Source organism: Pygocentrus nattereri, chromosome 16, assembly GCF_015220715.1.
Source record: "Pygocentrus nattereri isolate fPygNat1 chromosome 16, fPygNat1.pri, whole genome shotgun sequence".
NCBI classification, from domain to species: Eukaryota; Metazoa; Chordata; class Actinopteri; order Characiformes; family Serrasalmidae; genus Pygocentrus; species Pygocentrus nattereri.
This window is the reverse complement of record NC_051226.1, coordinates 40127380-40148988: the sequence shown is the minus strand read 5'-3', so window position 1 is coordinate 40148988 and position 21609 is coordinate 40127380. Positions and strand designations below refer to the sequence as shown.

The window sequence follows — 21609 nt, the reverse complement described above, 5'->3', positions numbered from 1 at the left end:
TCCTGATGGTGTAGAAGAGTTCTCTGTTAATATTTTGTCATTAGGTTTTCACAAGGACTTCGCCTTCGTCAACTGGACATGATAAGTGATGGAATTGCTGGAAGCTCTGTTACTTTGACAAGAATGGCACAGATCATGAGAAAGGTATATGCGAAGCATTTCTGACCATAAATAAGTTAAAACACACACAGATTTCAATGGAACACAAACTGCAGCTATGACAGTGTGATCAAGAGGTGGTTGATCTGTCTTAAATATAATATCACAATATAAAAAGACATTTTAAAGACACTTAATGTGCATTACTTTTTTTTTTTTTTGAAAGAGAAAAATGGTCCAGAGGAGCCACATAAAAAATACTATAAATACAGTGATTACTGTGCTAAATCTAATTAAACAGGATTAATTATGTTCTACTTGTAAAAAGAACATGACCATTGTTCTTTAATCACTAATGATATACACAATGCGCTCACAAAAACATACTGTGACATAATTTATCAGGTTAACATGTATCCACACTCCTAGTGTGATAACATTCTTTTATTATACAAAATCGATACATAACATCTATATACCTGTCTGACTGCCTAACATATTTTTGTTGTCAACTGTATGCTGAATTACTATTACTAAAGACCACTTGAAGTGTTACTAAGTGTAGCACTGTTATTTGAAGGTTTGTATTACAGCTCACACTCACATGAAACAGAGAGGAATGAAAATGGGTGGCCCTGGGACCTTTGTTGTCATTGATGAGAGCAAGTTCACTCACAAGAGAAAGGTTAATATCTTTGGCTAATAATTATGATTTTATGATTTTATTTCATTGGATTAATGGTTCTTTTTTCAGTTTCTAATTTCTTCTTGTAAAGTTTATTAACACAAGTCTCCAAATGTTATTGAATTCTGTACAAGAATACATTTAAACATACTGTAAAACTTGAATGAGAATATCAGTATCCTTTGGTCATACGCTCTCAGAATATTGTTGATTACTAAATGTTTGTATTCTGATAATTTATCTTCACTAGTACAATCGTGGACGGTGTGGCAACACTTGGCGAAGGAATCGACAGTGGGTCTTTGGAATGTTAGAAGTCAGCCCAACAAATAGCCGTCCCATTTTGAAGTTAGTGCGCACCCGCTCGAGAGCAGTCCTAATGCACCACATCAGGGCCCATGTGAGAAGAAGGACAGCTATAATAAGCGATGAATGGCGTGCATATGCAGGACAACTAGATAGAGCTGGCTACAGACACTACACTGTATGCCACAAAAATGTCTTTGTTGACCCTGATACTGGAGCCCACACCCAGCACATTGAACGGGCATGGGGTACATTCAAAGTGGAGGTCTGGCGGCATAGAGGGAATAGAACAACAGCCCTCTTGAAAGACCACTTGAAGGTTATTGAGTGGCACCACTGGCTAGCCAAAAGTCATCGTCATTATGTATTAGGACGGCTCTTTCATGATATCAAACAAATGAACCAGTTATTATAACCAGTAAAAGGTACCAGTTGTGAGCTTGATGCTGCTGGTTTTATTTTTGTTGTTGTTGCAAAGATCAGAAATATAAAAATGCATAAGGTGCATATATTTGTTTTCTCTTGTGTGTATTTTGATGCCCATTGTAGCCAGTAATATGGATAAGGATGTGACTTGGAGCTGTATTTGTGACATTTATCTGTTTGATATAAACAAAGTTGTAGCATTCCATTTGTTGTCTTTTTTCTTTTTCATTTTAACATTATCTTCATTTTCACAGTCATCATGTCTAGTGAATTCTTCTTAATAAAGGTGTTATGAATGGAAAATATGTTACCACTTTAGTTTGAGGGCCTTAAAATCATTCATAGAACAGATATGTAGTGTTCATAAATAGCCATCTGTCTTATAACCTCTACATCCTGTGGGAATCATACTTCATAACAGTGTTATAAATGAAGTAAATATCCATCACTTTAGTTTAAGGGCATCAAATTCCTTCATGAAGCCATCAAACGTACTTCGTAACAGGTAAGCACTGTCTTGGTGACACTACTGTGAGACTACATGTACCTGGTTTAAGAGGGAAAAAGAATGACGTTAAGTTCAAATTCATATATAAACTGTAAAAAAGCAACCTTTATGTATTATATACCATGAAGGGAAGAGGGGATGGTTTCCATGCATATTTTACCAAATGTCATGTGGACGAAACCAGTCCTGCGTGTTCGTTGATGCAAAACAAATGAGACGAGTAGATCAGACTGAAGTGAAACAAACAAAGTTTTATTACAGAATTCTGGAGAGGTTACAAACAGAGAACAGGCATCATGCGTCTCCCAAGTAAGCTCTGACCTCCCAATGTGTTCTGACTCCTTTTATACCCTGAAGCTGAATATGTGTGTGCGTATAAGCTAAACCTAAATGTGTACATGTTCCTGTTTAGTGGGTGCAATGGACATATGGTTTACCATATATGGATGTGAAAACCTCATGTTCTAACGAAAAACCTCACGTTTTAACGGTTAAGCGCAGACCTACTTCAGTTTATGGCCTTGGCCAGTTTCCTGTTGCGTACATCTCTGCATATTTGTCACAAACTGCCTGTTGTAGCTGCCCTGCCATGCGAATGTCATAACTCTTTAACGCTAAGCACGAGTTAATGCCTTCTGATATTAATAGTTAAAAGTATGCTACTACAAACATTAATACTCAAAAGTATACTACTACAAATATTAATGCTCAAAAGTATTCTACTAAAGATGTAAAAATCCACAATTCCCCCTTTTGACCTTTCCCCTGAAAGGTCAATCCTCACACGTATTCCGTGCCCCCCAGGTTAAGCGTAATATCTGCTGCCTCATCATTGTCGTCGCCTTCATCCTCACTATCATGTCCCTTTCCCAGTAGAAGCATTATAATAGTCCCCTTTAGTTCCTGTTTGTGAAACATCGAGGTGATGAACACACCAACAGCCGCATGTAATGAGGATGGCCAAAAATACTTCGATCGACGTGCATAGCGAAATAAACACAGCTTTCCATTTGCCAAACACCTTATCTAACCATCCCGTGATGAAGTTGTCATGCATTTCTTTAGAGAGAGCTTTGAGGCCTTCTAGGGCTTTAGTAACTGACCCATCCTGGGCGGCGTTGTTGGGGATGAATGTACAACACATATCACCAAAGATGTGACAGACAGCTCCCGTTTCCGCCAAAAGCATGTCTAGGGCCATTCTATTTTGTATAGTCATCAAAGATGTGGCTGAGAGCTGTGCGCTGAGGCCCTCAACGGCTACCTTAGTTAAATTGGCGAGGTGCATGACCTGGTAATTAACGTAATTGATGCAATCTACATTTTTGTTGGGGGTGACGGGGAAGAGGGCAGAGATAACAGGAATATTTTCGAATCCTGCGGCTATTTGATCAACTAACTTATACTCGTCGTAACCTCTGTTACGATTTCCAAACACTATACCTCCCCCCTTTCTTTCTAAAAGGGAAAGAAAACAACAGCGAGTATCTTTGGCAAAAACAACAGACACATCATATGCGAATCACAACTCCATAAGAGAATGCGAGATCCACTAAGAATAAATATATAATGGTTAAATATTCAAAAAGAATATTCCTCCACCAGTTAACCTTCTTCCACCTCATCCTCGTCTTCGTCATCAATGTTAATGGGAGTGCTGCTACCCAATTTAAACCTCTCTGCTAACAAATTTTGGCAATGCGATTTTTCAAACTAGCGTTCATTTTTTCACAAATCCCTTGACTTCATGGATGGTAAACTGCCCCAAAACATTGTCTGATCCCCAATTTTTGCAAAATCAGTCTTACTGTCTTATCCACAAACTCTTTCCCATTATCTGAGGAGATCCAATCTGGAAGTCCCCATCTACCTATGATTTCTTTACACAAAAATGTAGGTACCGATAAAGCGTCTTTTTACGCTTAGTCAGACGAGGCTCAGGCCAACGCGAGAATCTGTCTACTACCACTAATAAATACCTTTTCCCTTCAACTGGTTTTATCATGTCAACAAAAATCCACAACAACTCATGCATAGGACCCCTTGGAGTCAGAATATGACCAGGAGGAACTATCATACCCTTCCGAACATTATTTCTCCAACAGATTGTGCACCTACCTATGACATAATCAACCTGCTCAAGTAAGTATGGTGCCCGAAACCCAGACGCCTTTGTGATTTTACTTCCAACTTTCCCTCTTGGAACATGAGCTAACCCATGTGCTTCATCAGAGCATGCAACAGCTGGAGGGATCAATGATAGCTGAGATAGTTAGAGCTGAACCTGACTCAGCTATTGTTGTGATGATAGCTGATTTAGCGGGGACTGACTCTATATACCTCTCCTTGGATCACCACCTTATCGTGGTGGAGGGGTTTGCGTGCTTGAATGATCTTAGGAGCTATGTTGTCTGGAGCAAAAGCTCCTGGTAGGGTCTCCCATGGCAAACTGGTCCTAGGTGACAGGTCAGACAAAGTGTGATCCATAATAACCCCTATGAAGACACAAAAACAGGACTTGTGTACCCTGCCCGGAACAGGGTTACCGGGGCCCCACCCTGGAGCCAGGCCTGGGGGAGGGGCTCGCCAGCGAGCGTCTGGTGGCCGGGCATTCACTCATGGTGCCCGGCCGGGCCCAGCCCGAAGGAGTTACATGAGTCCCCCCTCCCATCGACCCACCACCAATGGGAGGGGCAGTAGTAGGGGTTCGGTGCGTTGTGGATCGGGCAGTGTTCGAAGGCATGGGCCTTGGCGTTCTGATCCTCGGTTGCTGAAGCTGGCTTTTGGAACTTGGAACGTTACCTCACTGGCGGGGAAGGAGCCTGAGTTGGTGCGCGAGGTTGAGAGATACCGGCTAGATATAGTCGGGCTCACCTCAACACACAGCTTGGGCTCTGGGTCCAATCTCCTTGAGAGGGGCTGGACTTTATTCTTTTCTGGAGTTGCCCATGGTGAGAGGCGGCGGGCAGGTGTGGGCTTTCTCATAGCCCCTCGACTCGGTGCCTGTATGTTGGGGTTTTCTCCGGTGGACGAGAGGGTTGCTTCCCTACGCCTTCGGGTTGGGGAACGGGTCCTGACTGTTGTCTGTGCTTATGCACCGAACAGCAGTTCAGAGTACCCAGCCTTCTTAGAGTCCTTGGGAAGGGTGCTTGAAAGTGCTCCTCCTGGAGACTCTATTGTCCTACTGGGGGACTTCAACGCTCACGTGGGCAATGACAGTGAGACCTGGAGGGGTGTGATTGGGAGGAATGGCCTCTCTGATCTGAACCTGAGTGGTGTTCAGTTTTTGGACTTCTGTGCAAACCACAGTTTGTCCATCACGAACACCATGTTTGAACACAAGGATGTCCATAAGTGCACATGGCACCAGGACACCCTAGGCCGCAGTTCAATGATTGACTTTGTAGTCGTGTCATCGGACTTGCGGCCATGTGTTTTGGACACTCGGGTAAAGAGAGGAGCTGAGCTGTCAACTGATCACCACCTGGTGGTGAGTTGGATGAGGTGGTGGGGGAAGATGCCGGTCAGACCAGGCAAGCCCAAACGCATAGTGAGGGTTTGCTGGGAACGTCTAGCAGAAGAACCTGTCAGATTGATCTTCAACTCACACCTCCGTCAGAACTTTGACCAGATATCGGGGGAGGTGGGGGACATTGACTCAGAATGGGCCATGTTCCGTTCCTCCATTGCTGAAGCGGCTGACTGTAGCTGTGGCCGTAAGGTAGTTGGTGCCTGTCGGGGCGGTAATCCTCGAACCCGGTGGTGGACACCCCAGGTGAGAGATGCCGTCAAGCTGAAGAAGGAGTCCTACCGGGCATGGTTGGCCTGTGGGACACCAGAGGCAGCTGGCAGGTATCGACAGGCCAAGCGATCTGCGGCTTCAGTTGTTGCCAAGGCAAAAACCCGTGTATGGGAGGAGTTTGGTGAGGCCTTGGAAACTGACTTTAAGTCGGCTCCGAAAAGATTCTGGCAAACCGTCAGGCGACTCAGAAGGGGAAAGCAGTGTGCCACTAGCACTGTATATAGTGGAGATGGTGTGCTGCTGACTTCGACTGAAGACGTCATTGGGCGGTGGAAGGAATACTTTGAGGACCTTCTCAATCCCACCGACACGTTCTCCAGTGAGGAGGCTGAGTCTGGGGACATGGGAATAGGCTTGTCCATTACTGAGGCCGAAGTCGCTAAGGTAGTTAAGAAGCTCCTTGGTGGCAAGGCTCCAGGGGTGGATGAGATCCGCCCTGAGTTCCTCAAGGCTCTGGATGTTGTGGGGCTGTCTTGGCTGACACGCCTTTTCAACATTGCGTGGACATCGGGGGCGGTGCCACTGGATTGGCAGACTGGGGTGGTGGTGCCTCTTTTTAAAAAAGGGGACCGGAGGGTGTGTTCCAACTACAGGGGAATCACACTCCTCAGCCTCCCTGGCAAGGTCTATGCAGGGGTACTGGAGAAGAGAGTCCGGCTTATAGTCGAACCTCGGATCCAGGAGGAACAGTGCGGGTTCCGCCCTGGTCGTGGAACACTGGACCAACTCTTCACCCTCTCCAGGATTCTGGAGGGTTCATGGGAGTTTGCCCAACCAGTCCACATGTGCTTTGTGGATCTGGAGAAGGCATTCGACTGTGTTCCCCGGGGTATTCTGTGGGAGGTGCTTCGGGAGTACGGGGTACATGGCTCTTTGCTATGAGCCATTCAGGCCCTGTACAAACGAAGCTGGAGTTTGGTTCGCATGGCCGGCAGTAAGTCAGACTCGTTCCCAGTGAGAGTTGGACTCCGTCAGGGCTGCCCTTTGTCACCGATTCTATTCATAATTTTTATGGATAGAATTTCTAGGCGCAGTCAAGGGATGGAGGGTGTCCGGTTTGGTGACCTCAGGGTCACATCACTGCTGTTTGCAGATGATGTGGTCCTATTGGGGACATCAGGCCGCGAACTTCAGCTTTCGCTGGATCGGTTTGCAGCCGAGTGTGAAGCGGCTGGGATGAGAATCAGTACCTCTAAATCCGAGACCATGGTTCTCAGGCGGAAAAGGGTGGAGAGCCCTCTCTGGGTCGGGGATAGGCTCTTGCCTCAAGTGGAGGAGTTCAAGTATCTCGGGGTCTTGTTCACGAGTGATGGTACAAGGGAGCGGGAGATTGACAGGCGGATTGGTGCTGGGTCAGCAGTGATGCGGGCTCTTTACCGGTCTGTTGTGGTAAAGAAAGAGCTGAGCCATAAGGCAAGGCTCTCGATTTACCGGTCGATCTACGTTCCCACCCTCACCTATGGTCATGAGCTTTGGGTAATGACCGAAAGAATAAGATCGCGAATACAAGCGGCCGAAATGAGTTTCCTCCGCAGGGTGTCTGGACTCTCCCTTAGAGATAGGGTGAGAAGTTCAGTCATCCGGGAAGGACTCGGAGTAGAGCCGCTGCTTCTTCACGTCGAGAGGAGCCAGCTGAGGTGGTTCGGGCATCTGGTTAGGATGCCTCCTGGACGCCTCCCTCGGGAGGTGTCACAGGCGAGTCCACCTGGGAGGAGACCCCGGGGAAGACCCAGGACACGCTGGCGCGACTATATCGCCCAGCTGGCCTGGGAGCGCCTCGGAATCCCCCTTGGAGAGCTGGTGGAAGTGGCTGGGGAAAGGGAGGTCTGGGCTTCATTGCTTAGGATGCTGCCCCCGCGACCCGAACCCCGGACAAGCGGAAGATAATGGATGGATGGATGGATGGATGACTCTATATAACCAAAGCCTATATAATCTGGGCTATATAATCTGTCCACACTCGAAGGGCTCTTGACACATGAGCTCTCGGTTTTTCTTCCAGTCCCAGTGGCTCAATCAGAATATTATCAGGATGCGCATTTGTCGGAAATATATCTCTCAATGCTCTCTACATTCAACCTCAAACTGCAGAAAACAGCTCTGGATCATTCACAGCAGTCCCCACATATCGATTAAGTCCAGCTTTCTGTAGAATCTGTCCATAGCTGGAATCCCTAGGAGATTAGCTAAAAGTCTCCTGATACCTCCTATGGCAAGCTGTGTTCCCACCATAATCTCTTCCGCACAACATCAACCGGAGTAATTACATTTGACACCTTAGTTTGCTTTTTGCCTTTTTAACAGTTCCCTCATTAACCCATCCATCCATTCATTTTCTAACCCGCTTCTCCGTCAGGGTCGCGGGGGGGAGCTGGAGCCTATCCCAGCAGTCTTCAGGCGGAAGGCAGGATACACCCTGGACAGGTCGCCAGTCCATCGCAGGGCAGACACACAGACACAGACAGTCACTCACACACTCACACATAGGGACAATTTAGCACAACCAATTGGCCTGACTGCATGTCTTTGGACTGTGGGAGGAAACCGGAGAACCCGGAGGAAACCCACGCAGACACGGGGAGAACATGCAAACTCCACACAGAGAGGACCCCGGTCACCCGGCCGGGGAATCGAACCCAGGCCCTCCTTGCTGTGAGGCGACAGCGCTACCCACCACGCCACCGTGCCGCCCCCCTCATTAACCCTTTTTGTTAATTAATTTATTCATCAATAAATGAACACACACTGAAGATTTATAAACAGTGCTAGCTAGAATTAAATGCACTTACATCTAAATACTAATTTCTAAGTTTGTGAAAGAGTTTGTGGATAAAACAGACGCCTCTTAGTCACCCACAGATGTCTTCAATGGAGCTCAGGTTACGTAATGCACTGGTTCTCCGCCCACAGTCATCTGGCTCTCTCCTGCTCATTCAAACAAAAGTGTTAATCCCAATCCATTCTTTTAACAATGCACAAATTTATACACTTATCTGTCAGCACACTGGTTATTTACTTCCCCACTATTCTGTCCTTTCTTGGGAGCTCATCTCATTTATATATATTATATATATTTTTCAACGTCTCTGAAAAGAGGTTCATAGATTTTACTTAACTCTTAGATGTCCACGATATAATCAAATGTCCTCTTTTGTCTCCCAAAGAAGACTCATTGTTGTTTATAACCATATAAAAGGTAAAACAAAACAGAACTCCTCATCTATATGACTTTTCCTCCTCACATTAATAATATTCAAATTTTATATACATTATTTAATATCTTCAGTATAACATGTTTCCCTTAAACTAGCAAAGTCCTTTGTGGGTCTCATACTCACTTTAACTAGTGATTTTACCTTTAATCAATCAATTTATTTATATATTTATTATTATTATTTTTTCCAGCAAAGTCCCCTACGAAGGCTCCTTAAGTTTTAACTATATAAAGCAAATATCATTCCTTGTCCATCCCCAAATCTCATAAAGTTACTCTATAGACACACAGCAGGTCAGAGAACATAAACGCTTCACCCCCAGAAAGAGAAGACTGAGGTGTGGCGCTCAGACACACACACAGACCCAAATCTGCACACACACACACACACAGACCCAAATCTGCGCACACACACACACGTCTTACTCAGAAAAGGAGGGGCTGACACACAGACGAAGTCCAGCTTCGTGTACACACACACACACACACACACACAATGAGCTGAGACACACACAATGCACAGAGAGGGAGAGAGAGAGGGAGACCAACCCCCCTTTCTCTTTTCTTTTTTTGTCTAAGAATGAAAAACTTTGCAACACACACAGAACGACTCAAGTCGACTCATCATACATTACTATAGCATGCTTTTGCCACCATTCACTTTTCTTTATTAACTTTATCTACCAAATTCCCTGGGCCCAGAATGTCCGCCAAATTTTATCAAGCCTAATCCGACTATTTCTCAAAGCCAATTTCCACACAGTGACTAATCTACAGATATCTTACCGTTTAAGAAGCTATAGGCCTAATAATTGTTCTACCCATGCCAAGGCGTTACTTATTAAGTGAGTACCATTATCTGAGTGAATTCTTTTGGGAAACCCGTGTTGGGGAATCCAGTGATTGATCAACATTGTACAGATTGATTTACTGTCTTCCCTCACGGTAGGGAAAGCCTCAACTCCAAATTTGTTATCCAATTCCTTCTCTAAATCTTTTTCTACCGTATTCAGCCATGTTGATCAAAAAACTGGTACTCACCAAGACGTTTTCTAAGTTTTACTTGCTCAACTCACAATGCTCAGTTATCACCGTTAGGTTTGCTGCATGTGAGGAACTTCAAACTTATCACGAATGGGCGCTTTAGAGGACCACCCTCAGGGACTCCAACCCGGTACTTTAGAGGACTCAAACCTCAAGGACTCCAACCTGATACTTTTAGAGGACTTGAACCTCAGGGTCTCCAACCTGGTACTTTAGAGGACTTGAACCTCAGGGACTCCAACCCTGTTTTAGGGAGAGCCAATCCCAGGGGCTTTCAACCCAGTCCTTATCCCAATCACTCGTCAGATGATGGGAGGGGTTCACCAATTCCCGGCAAAAACACCACAGACCCAATACCTTATTAATCACTCAGTATATTTTTACCTTGTGTTTGTTCCAATTCAGTCCTTTAAATTTAATTACCTGATCCAGCCTCTTTTACTCATACATAATTTAGCAGTTGTCAATATGCAGAATTTATTTAAATAGGTTTCTGCTTACCTTTTTAAATGGCACGCCTGTGATGAGTAATGGAGGAAGATCAAGCCTGTTTTTCTAATGGTCTCCTTTGCATCACGTCGGGGTCACCAAATTGTGGACGAAACCAGTCCTGCGTGTTCGTTGATGCAAAACAAATGAGACGAGTAGATCAGACTGAAGTGAAACAAACAAAGTTTTATTACAGAATTCTGGAGAGGTTACAAACAGAGAACATGCATCATGTATCTCCCAAGTAAGCTCTGACCTCCCAATGTGTTCTGACTCCTTTTATACCCTGAAGCTGAATATGTGTGTGCGTATAAGCTAAACCTAAATGTGTACATGTTCCTGTTTAGTGGGTGCAATGGACATATGGTTTACCATATATGGATGTGAAAACCTCATGTTCTAACGAAAACCTCACGTTTTAACGGTTAAGCGCAGACCTACTTCAGTTTATGGCCTTGGCCAGTTTCCTGTTGCGTACATCTCTGCATGTTTGTCACAAACTGCCTGTTATAGCCTGCCCTGCCATGCGAATGTCATAACTCTTTAACGCTAAGCACGAGTTAATGCCTTCTGATATTAATAGTTAAAAGTATGCTACTACAAACATTAATACTCAAAAGTATACTACTACAAATATTAATGCTCAAAAGTATTCTACTAAAGATGTAAAAATCCACAGTCAATACAATGATATCTTGAGAATGCTGACACAGATAATGATGTATAGTGCTGTAAATATGTTCAACACATTCATATCATGTCAATAAAATGTAATTTATTTCATAAAACATCCTATGTCATATTGTGAGTACGGGCATAAGCTTATTTCATAAAACATCCTATGTCATGTTGTGAGTACTGGCAGAAGCTTATTTCATAAAACATCCTATGTCATGTTGTGAGTACTGGCATAAGCTTATTTCATAAAACATCGTATGTCATGTTGCGAGTACTGGCATAAGCTTATTTCATAAAACATCTTATGTCATGTTGCGAGTACTGGCATAAGCTCTTCATAAATATTCAAGTAGTGCTTTATAAATACATTATTCAGTGCTTATGAATGCGTTATGAAGCTCTTATGTAGGTAGCCTTCAAATAAAGTGTTACCGACATTTCTATTGGAAAGCATTTCATAGTATACACACCACGCAAGGCTTTATATGAGAACATGGCTTGAAAACAGGAATGCACAGTCACATTTGCTCAAAATACTAAAAGAGCAATTGGACAATTTCTTATTTCCATTGTGACAGATGTGTGTTGCAATTATATGAGGTAAATAATGTAAGCCAAGTAAATGCACTTGCACTGTACTTGAAAGCTGCTGCTACATCTGAGCCACAACTTCGTAGCCTAATAATAAATGACTATATAAACAGCCAGTAACCAATTAGTTTCAATGGAGCCTTTATTGGAATCGTATCATTTAAATAGGCAACTGAGCTAATATTGACAATTTAAAAAGCCAGTTTGGCCCATTAAAAAGCAAATGCGACTGACTTTGTGCTGGACATGTGCTGGTGTGTTTTAATGTTTTTCCCCACACAGTGTGAGCTTCAAATAAAAAGGCTAATAACTGTAAATTTTGCTGTAAAGACGTTGGAATCGCCTTAAAAATTCATGATTGGTGCCTCCTTACTTTAGAGTTCACTCTAAGAAGTATGATATAGGTCATTTTTGGAAGTATACAAATGTGCATCCGCCCTGCTGTTGACAGGACTTTTAATAAAAATATTAAATGGCCATAACTTAGTATGGTAGGGAACGAGGCAGCTGAGAGCCTTTGTGTACCATTTTGCCTTACAGCACTGTGAATGCCAGTTTATTCAGAAATGATGAAGACATGGAAAATGTTAAATAAGGTGGAAACAGGTTTGAAGTTTCCATATAAAGGAGCATTTCACTTGTAGAAGTTGTAATGGTTAAGTAGTGAGCATCATGCACTTACATCACACCTTATTAAGCTATAGCAGTGCATTATTTTCATTATGAAGGAATGTCACTGCTGGGGCTCTGCACTAAACACAAGGGGACACTTGTACAATTGAAATGTGAAATCATTGTGTGAGAGATTTACAATATAATATTATTACTGATATAGTAACCCATCTGTCCTTCAGAGCCTTTATAATGAATCTCCAGCCTGATAATATAACGAATGAACCAGCCTGTCACCACTGCGGGAGGTAGATGGATTTATATGGTAAGATAATTTAGCCCTATGTAAAAACAGGACTTGGGTGGAGCTGGAAAGTTATGGTGCTTGTATTAATACAGTCTTTCCTTTTAAGGATGTGTCGAAGGAAAACTCAGCACAACATTACACTGTCCAATCGGGCTGGATCTCTGTTCAGTAAATCCAGGGTACCTTTGTGCAAGTGGATGGAGTACATTTACAGGTATCTAAAGTTTTCTACCAATCAGCTAAACTTACAAACTGTATATAAACACCACAAATAAACAAACAGTAGTATCATTAAAATAAAACGCTGTTGATGCTTTTGACCCCTTAACATCCCAGTCTTATTACACATTACGGCTTATTATTCAGTATCTACACAGACTACAGTGCAAACTGGCTGAGCTGGCCTAACATTATAGAAATGTGTAATAAGACTAATTAAAGTGTTTAGCCCATGTTAAACACAGAAGGATGTTATGTGGTTAGACTTCCACTAATGTTGCTGACTTTTCATAAGGTCTTCTTGAGGACTTCAGCTGAGACAGATAGATTTCAGTGAAGATGGAGTTGCCCAGAGCTCAACGACATTATCCCAAATGAGTGCACTGCTCAGAAAGGAATGACATGTGAAAAATGATTGACAGCACATGCTACATGACGCGCTCATGATGTTTTCATGAACAGTAACGCATCAAAGCTTTTGGTTAACTTACTATCAAAGTTAACTTCCTGTTCTTCTCATTCTTATTCTTAGGAGAAAAATGTGTAATATTTCTCTGGGCGCAGTTTTTGAGTTATACCACCAAACTTTGCTCAGTCATACGATCTTTGCCCATCTATGTGTTGAACTGATTAAATGTACAATGTTTTTAGTTATTACTCAGACATTAATCTAAAAAATGTTCGTTTAATGAATGAACATAAAGTTACGATACAGCACTTCTGATGTAGTTAATGTAAAGTTATAGACGTAGATTACAGTCATTAACACTTGATTCCACTGAACCTAGCCTTCAGCCTTCAGCCTTCACTAAGCCTTCAGCCTTCAGCCTTCACTAAGCCTTCAGCCTTCAGCCTTCAGCCTTCACTAAGCCTTCAGCCTTCAGCCTTCACTAAGCCTTCAGCCTTCAGCCTTCACTAAGCCTTCAGCCTTCAGCCTTCACTAAGCCTTCAGCCTTCACTAAGCCTTCAGCCTTCACTAAGCCTTCAGCCTTCAGCCTTCACTAAGCCTTCAGCCTTCAGCCTTCACTAAGCCTTCAGCCTTCAGCCTTCACTAAGCCTTCAGCCTTCACTAAGCCTTCAGCCTTCAGCCTTCACTAAGCCTTCAGCCTTCAGCCTTCACTAAGCCTTCAGCCTTCAGCCTTCACTAAGCCTTCAGCCTTCACTAAGCCTTCAGCCTTCAGCCTTCACTAAGCCTTCAGCCTTCAGCCTTCACTCAGCCTTCAGCCTTCAGCCTTCACTAAGCCTTCAGCCTTCAGCCTTCACTAAGCCTTCAGCCTTCAGCCTTCACTAAGCCTTCAGCCTTCAGCCTTCACTAAGCCTTCAGCCTTCACTAAGCCTTCAGCCTTCAGCCTTCACTAAGCCTTCAGCCTTCAGCCTTCACTCAGCCTTCAGCCTTCAGCCTTCACTAAGCCTTCAGCCTTCAGCCTTCACTAAGCCTTCAGCCTTCAGCCTTCACTAAGCCTTCAGCCTTCAGCCTTCACTCAGCCTTCAGCCTTCACTCAGCCTTCAGCCTTCAGCCTTCACTAAGCCTTCAGCCTTCAGCCTTCACTAAGCCTTCAGCCTTTACTCAGCCTTCAGCCTTCAGCCTTCACTCAGCCTTCAGCCTTCAGCCTTCACTAAGCCTTCAGCCTTCAGCCTTCACTAAGCCTTCAGCCTTCAGCCTTCACTAAGCCTTCAGCCTTCAGCCTTCACTCAGCCTTCAGCCTTCACTCAGCCTTCAGCCTTCAGCCTTCACTAAGCCTTCAGCCTTCAGCCTTCACTAAGCCTTCAGCCTTCAGCCTTCACTAAGCCTTCAGCCTTCAGCCTTCACTCAGCCTTCAGCCTTCACTCAGCCTTCAGCCTTCAGCCTTCACTAAGCCTTCAGCCTTCAGCCTTCACTAAGCCTTCAGCCTTCACTCAGCCTTCAGCCTTCACTCAGCCTTCAGCCTTCAGCCTTCACTAAGCCTTCAGCCTTCAGCCTTCACTAAGCCTTCAGCCTTCAGCCTTCACTAAGCCTTCAGCCTTCAGCCTTCACTCAGCCTTCAGCCTTCACTCAGCCTTCAGCCTTCAGCCTTCACTAAGCCTTCAGCCTTCAGCCTTCACTAAGCCTTCAGCCTTCAGCCTTCACTCAGCCTTCAGCCTTCACTCAGCCTTCAGCCTTCAGCCTTCACTAAGCCTTCAGCCTTCAGCCTTCACTAAGCCTTCAGCCTTCAGTAAGCCTTCACTAAGCCTTCAGCCTTCAGCCTTCACTAAGCCTTCAGCCTTCAGCCTTAACTAAGCCTTCAGCCTTCAGCCTTCACTAAGCCTTCAGCCTTCAGCCTTCACTCAGCCTTCAGCCTTCACTCAGCCTTCAGCCTTCAGCCTTCACTAAGCCTTCAGCCTTCAGCCTTCACTAAGCCTTCAGCCTTCAGCCTTCACTAAGCCTTCAGCCTTCAGCCTTCACTCAGCCTTCAGCCTTCACTCAGCCTTCAGCCTTCAGCCTTCACTAAGCCTTCAGCCTTCAGCCTTCACTAAGCCTTCAGCCTTCAGTAAGCCTTCACTAAGCCTTCAGCCTTCAGCCTTCACTAAGCCTTCAGCCTTCAGCCTTCACTAAGCCTTCAGCCTTCAGCCTTCACTAAGCCTTCAGCCTTCACTAAGCCTTCAGTAAAACGCCGTTACCACAGGAATGCAATAGACTAAAGAGCTCTTATGACCACATTTACAAACACTTTAAATAACAAGGAATTTAATTTGGATCTCTACAGTACACTTACTGTGTGCTTAATATCATATGCTATTTATGCCCTGTATAACATTTAATTTATGAACACATAATTGATTGTGTAAGTACCAGTAAATGTATATTTAATCCATTGTGTATGATAATGTACTTGTAATGAAGTTGACGACACTTTACATGAAGGCTTTCTGCATAGCATAAAATTGCTCCCAGTCCTGTACGTGTTTGTGCTTTGATGTTCCGTGTGTTTGTTTTGATATCCGTAGTCCTGCCCCTTGTTTTGTAGCTCCGCCCATGATTGTTTTCACCTGTCCCTCGTTATCTCTGTGTATTTCAGCCCTGTGTTTGCACGCTGTGTTTGCTGGTCTTTGCTGGTCTTTGTTGGATGTCTTGGTCTTTGTAAGTAAGTAAGAATTTATTTATAAAGCACTCTAAACACAACCTGAGTTGACCAAAGTGCTGTACATAAAACAAATCCCCAGGACACTCTGGGTTAGGAACAATAAAACAAATATACTTAATATAAAGTTGGACCTCCGTTTTCTTGTGTAATAAGTGGACCATCAAATTCTGCAAAAGCATTTTTGTAAAACAGTTGGTTGAATGTGCCGATGAGTTGCTTTCAAAGAAAATAGTGCACATTTGTGATTGTTGGCAGCCGCTTTATGATGAAATGTTGAAAATAAGAGATATTAATTTTGTTCAAGGGACACCAACAACCTTAAATGATGACACATGTCTGCCACTTAACAGGAATAATTTGATTCTTGATGATGTTATGAAAGACGCTAGCAATAATGCTGAGGTGGAAAAGGTATTTCCACAGTATGTACACCATCGAAACTCAAGCACCGTTTACCTAATGCAAGATTTTTTGGTCAAGGAAAGTCTAGTAGGACAATTAGTTTGAACACAAATTACCTCATATTGTTTAAAAGTCCTCGAGGCAACGACCAGGTTGATGTGTTAGCTAGACTGATGTACCTGGTAATACAAAGTTTTTCATGGAGTGCTTTCAAAATGCTGTAAGTAAACCATTCGGTCATCTTATGACCGATTATAAAGCAAAGACTCCTGAAGACTTTAATCTCAGAGTTGATCGGCTTTCCAACAGTCCAGTTGTTTACATTGAGATAAAACCCCGATAGATCAATATGTCAGACAGACTGTATAGAAACCTGCCACTTCTCAAACTTTTATTTAGGGCTAAAGCAGCACAGAGACATGTTATTTAACAAACGGCATCTAATGAACTTATTTTAACTGGGTGAAGTGGCTCTTAATGCACTAAACAGTACCAGACCTCTCACATCGACACAATGCCGTGTGTTAAAGAAGAAGAAGTCTGAAATGAAAAAGATTGGTGTTTCATGAAAAAGACAGTGATTAATCAGAAAGGGGGCTTCCTTCTACCGTGGCTAAGCATTGCTTTACCATTCATAACAAGTTTGATGAAGAAATAAAACAGACGTGATGGAGAACGCTGAGAAAATAAACCAGTTGGACAAGGTAAAGAGCGAGAACTCGTGGGGGCTATCAGACAAACTGTAGAAAATGACTTGGACGTGTCTGTTAGAAATATTTTGGTTAGGGATCTTGACACTCATGAGAATCCAAGCTTTATGCCGTTGTTTTGCAGAGATATTTAAGCATTGCTAAACAGGCGGATATGGAGAGCAACACTTTAACATTGTCGGTACCTCCCGCAGATCATGGTAATAAGGATGTAAATGTTGTTGATCAGACTGATGACAAAAATGATGTAATCACTGATTTTAGAAACGTACCCTCACGAAGCAGGAGGCATGTTCAGTATGATTTAGATTAAATGTCTAAATCAACACCTGTTAAGAGTGTTGAAACCCCAGCATTACCTCCCAGTAGCATTCTAGACAGGAGGAGATGTTTAAGCTTCTAAAATGTTTTTTTTTTAATTGGTTGATTGTTTATGTATTCCATTTATTTGTTTAACACACACACACACACACACACACACTATGTAATATTTTCACTGATGAGTTACATATTTGTAAATAAATGACTCTGAGTTAAAATTCTTTATTTGTTTGTAATTATCAACCATTACACCACATAGAGACACAATTACACAATCAACACACGTCCTGTTTGAACATCCTGCACACATTTAAGCATTCAGTTCTTACAGTTGAAACAATGTTTATTATTTTGTTGAATTAAAACTATATTTAGACACCACTTCTTCAGGGCATGCCCCATTAGCCATGTGGTGTAGAAATAACACACAGTGGTTGATGTAAGATCTTGTACTTGTCTCGTTGAATACTGTTGTGTCATGCACAATGTTTTAAGAAAGTCACTAATCATTTTAGGGAACTTGTCACAGTCTGGAGCATTTCCTAAACTGTTGAACAAACACCTGATATGACCTTCACTCACGTAGACTGTGAGTCAGTGTTCTCCAGGGAGATCAGAAGCGTGTGTATTAAAAATGACCATTGTTGGTCATTTCATTATGATGTTTGTTGGTAATTGGTTGCAAGCTAACATACCATGAACATGTGTGTTGACTGTTACTGTGTCCATGCAAGCGGTCAGCTCTAAAGCATTCATTAGTAAAAATACACTAAAACCTGTCTTTCTCCATGCCAGCGGTCAGCTCTAAAGCATTCATTAGTAAAAATACACTAAAACCTGTCTTTGTCCATGACAGCGGTCAGCTCTAAAGCATTCATTAGTAAAAAAACACTAAAACCTGTCTTAGTCCATGACAGCGGTCAGCTCTAAAGCATGCATTAGTAAAAAAAACACTAAAACCTGTCTTTGTCCATGACAGCGGTCAGCTCTAAAGTATTCATTACTAAAAATCCACTAAAACCTGACTTTGTCCATACCAGTGGTCAGCCCTAAAGTATTCATTACTAAAAATGCACTAAAACCTGTCTTTTTCCATGCCAGTGGTCAGCTCTAAAGTATTCATTAGTAAAAATACACTAAAACCTGTCTTTGTCCATGCCATCAGTCAGCTCTAAAGTACTCATTAGAAAAAATCCACTAAAACCTGTCTTTGTCCATGCAAGCGGTCAGCTCTAAAGTACTCATTAGTAAAAATCCACTAAAACCTGTCTTTGTCCATGCCAACGGTCAGCTCTAAAGCATTCATTAGTAAAAATCCACTAAAACCTGTCTTTGTCCATACCAGCGGTCAGCTCTAAAGTATTCATTAGTAAAAATCCACTAAAACCTGTCTTTGTCCATACCAGCGGTCAGCTCTAAAGTATTCATTAGTAAAAATCCACTAAAACCTGTCTTTGTCCATGTCAGCGATCAGCTCTAAAGCATTCATTAGTAAAAATCCACTAAAACCTGTCTTTGTCCATGCCAGCGGTCAGCTCTAAAGCATTCATTAGTAAAAATCCACTAAAACCTGTCTTTGTCCATACCAGCGGTCAGCTCTAAAGTATTCCTTAGTAAAAATACACTAAAACCTGTCTTTGTCCATGTCAGCGATCAGCTCTAAAGCATTCATTAGTAAAAATCCACTAAAACCTGTCTTTTTCCATGCCAGCGGTCAGCTCTAAAGCATTCATTAGTAAAAATCCACTAAAACCTGTCTTTGTCCATGCCAGCAGTCAGCCCTAAAGTATTCATTACTAAAAATGCACTAAAACCTGTCTTTTTCCATGCCAGCAGTCAGCTCTAAAGTATTCATTAGTAAAAATCCAACTAAAACCTGTCTTTGTCCATGCCAGCAGTCAGCTCTAAAGTATTCATTAGTAAAAATGCAACTAAAACCTGTCTTTGTCCATGCCAGCGGTCAGCTCTAAAGCATTCATTAGTAAAAATCCACTAAAACCTGTCTTTGTCCATGCCAGCGGTCAGCTCTAAAGCATTCATTAGTAAAAATCCACTAAAACCTGTCTTTGTCCATGCCAACGGTCAGGTCTAAAGCATTCATTAGTAAAAATACACTAAAACCTGTCTTTGTCCATGCCAGCGGTAAGCTCTAAAGTATTCATTAGTAAAAATACACTAAAACCTGTCTTTGTCCATGTCAGCGGTCAGCTCTAAAGCATTCATTAGTAAAAATCCACTAAAACCTGTCTTTGTCCATGCCAGCGGTCAGCTCTAAAGCATTCATTAGTAAAAATACACTAAAACCTGTCTTTGTCCATGTCAGCGGTCAGCTCTAAAGCATTCATTAGTAAAGATCCACTAAAACCTGTCTTTGTCCATGCCAGCGGTCAGCTCTAAAGCATTCATTAGTAAAAATCCACTAAATCCTGTCTTTGTCCATGCCAACGGTCAGCTCTAAAGCATTCATTAATAAAAATCCACTAAAACCTGTCTTTGTCCATACCAGCGGTCAGCTCTAAAGCATTCATTAGTAAAAATTCACTAAAACCTGTCTTTGTCCATGCCAGCGGTCAGCTCTAAAGTATTCATTAGTAAAAATGCACTAAAACCTGTCTTTGTCCATGCCAGCGGTCAGCTCTAAAGCATTCATTAGTAAAAATCCACTAAAACCTGTCTTTGTCCATGCCAGCGGTCAGCCCTAAAGTATTCTTGACTAAAAATGCACTAAAACCTGTCTTTGTCCATGCCAGCGGTCAGCCCTAAAGTATTCATTAGTAAAAATCCACTAAAACCTGTCTTTGTTCATGCCAGCGGTCAGCTCTAAAGTATTCATTAGTAAAAATCCACTAAAACCTGTCTTTGTCCATGCCAGCGGTCAGCTCTAAAGCATTCATTAGTAAAAATCCACTAAATCCTGTCTTTGTCCATGCCAGCGGTCAGCTCTAAAGTATTCATTAGTAAAAATCCACTAAAACCTGTCTTTGTCCTTGCCAGCGGTCAGCTCTAAAGATTCATTAGTAATAATCCACTAAAACCTGTCTTTGTTTATGCCAGCGGTCAGCTCTAAAGTATTCATTAGTAAAAATCTACTAAATCTAGAAATTTCACACACACGTCCACATTGCTCTGAACTATATATTCAAAAAATATTTCACCCACTTTACAAACATTAATCGGTTTCTTTGTTGAAAGTTTAGTAACACAAACATCTAACATGCATGTTCACAGGCAAAGCACATGACTAATGTTCATTGCATTGTTACTCTTAGGCATAACTCAATCTACCTCAGTTTCTTCAGGTTACTGTTTGGATCATCAAGCAGATCAATGAGTTTCTGCACTCCTGTATCTCCAGGATCGTTTCCACTGAGATCCAGCTCTATCAGGTGTGATGATGGGTTTGATTTCAAAGCTGATGCCAGAGCAACATATCCTTCCTCTGTTATACTGCAGGATGAAAGTCTAGATAGCAGGGAAAATGTGAACTTTAGCATCAAAATAAGAATAAAAGAAAGTATACATGAAGAAAAACACTGAAGCACATAAAATTGCATAATTGCATAATAATTTGATTTAATGTAGAGTTAGGAAGTCCCTAACAGAAGTAGGCCTCTGCATAACATGACCAACTTAAAAAATCATGAGAGCCAATTTCTGCTGTACATCTTCTGAGCTGTTGAGAACATCATACTGTATTTCTATCACAGGTATTGCTAATATAAATATTTAATATTCATTAACCTATGCTTGTGGGAGGCTCGTCTTTCTACAGTGTCTTTTACACAAAAAGCTCAATAGCTAAGGCTTCATAAATACTAATGAATAAAAATAATAAAAAGTAATCTGATAAACGAGAATGAATGTCAGGATGAACTTTCAGCCTATGCTGATACTGAGCTTAGGAATATAAATGATCTCACTGTAGCTTCTGTAGCACAGATTGAGGATTCTTCAACATTTCACAGATCTTCTTCACTCCAGAGGTTCCTAGTTGATTCTCACTCAGATCCAGCTCTATCAGGTGTGAAGGATTTGAACAAAGAGCTGATGACAGAGCAGCACAGCCTTCCTCTGTAATACTGCACTTATTCAGCC

The 21609-nt window shown here is 42.4% G+C and overlaps 1 protein-coding gene across 1 annotated transcript in view; it reads right to left on the bottom strand.

The window, feature by feature from the left end:
* Positions 1-21609, bottom strand: part of LOC108414337 — a 679571-nt gene that overhangs the window by 627983 nt on the left and 29979 nt on the right. Inside the window, 2 exon segments of the mRNA XM_037546145.1 lie at positions 20800-20976; positions 21435-21608. Of these exon segments, the coding sequence (XP_037402042.1) occupies positions 20800-20976; positions 21435-21608 (351 nt within the window).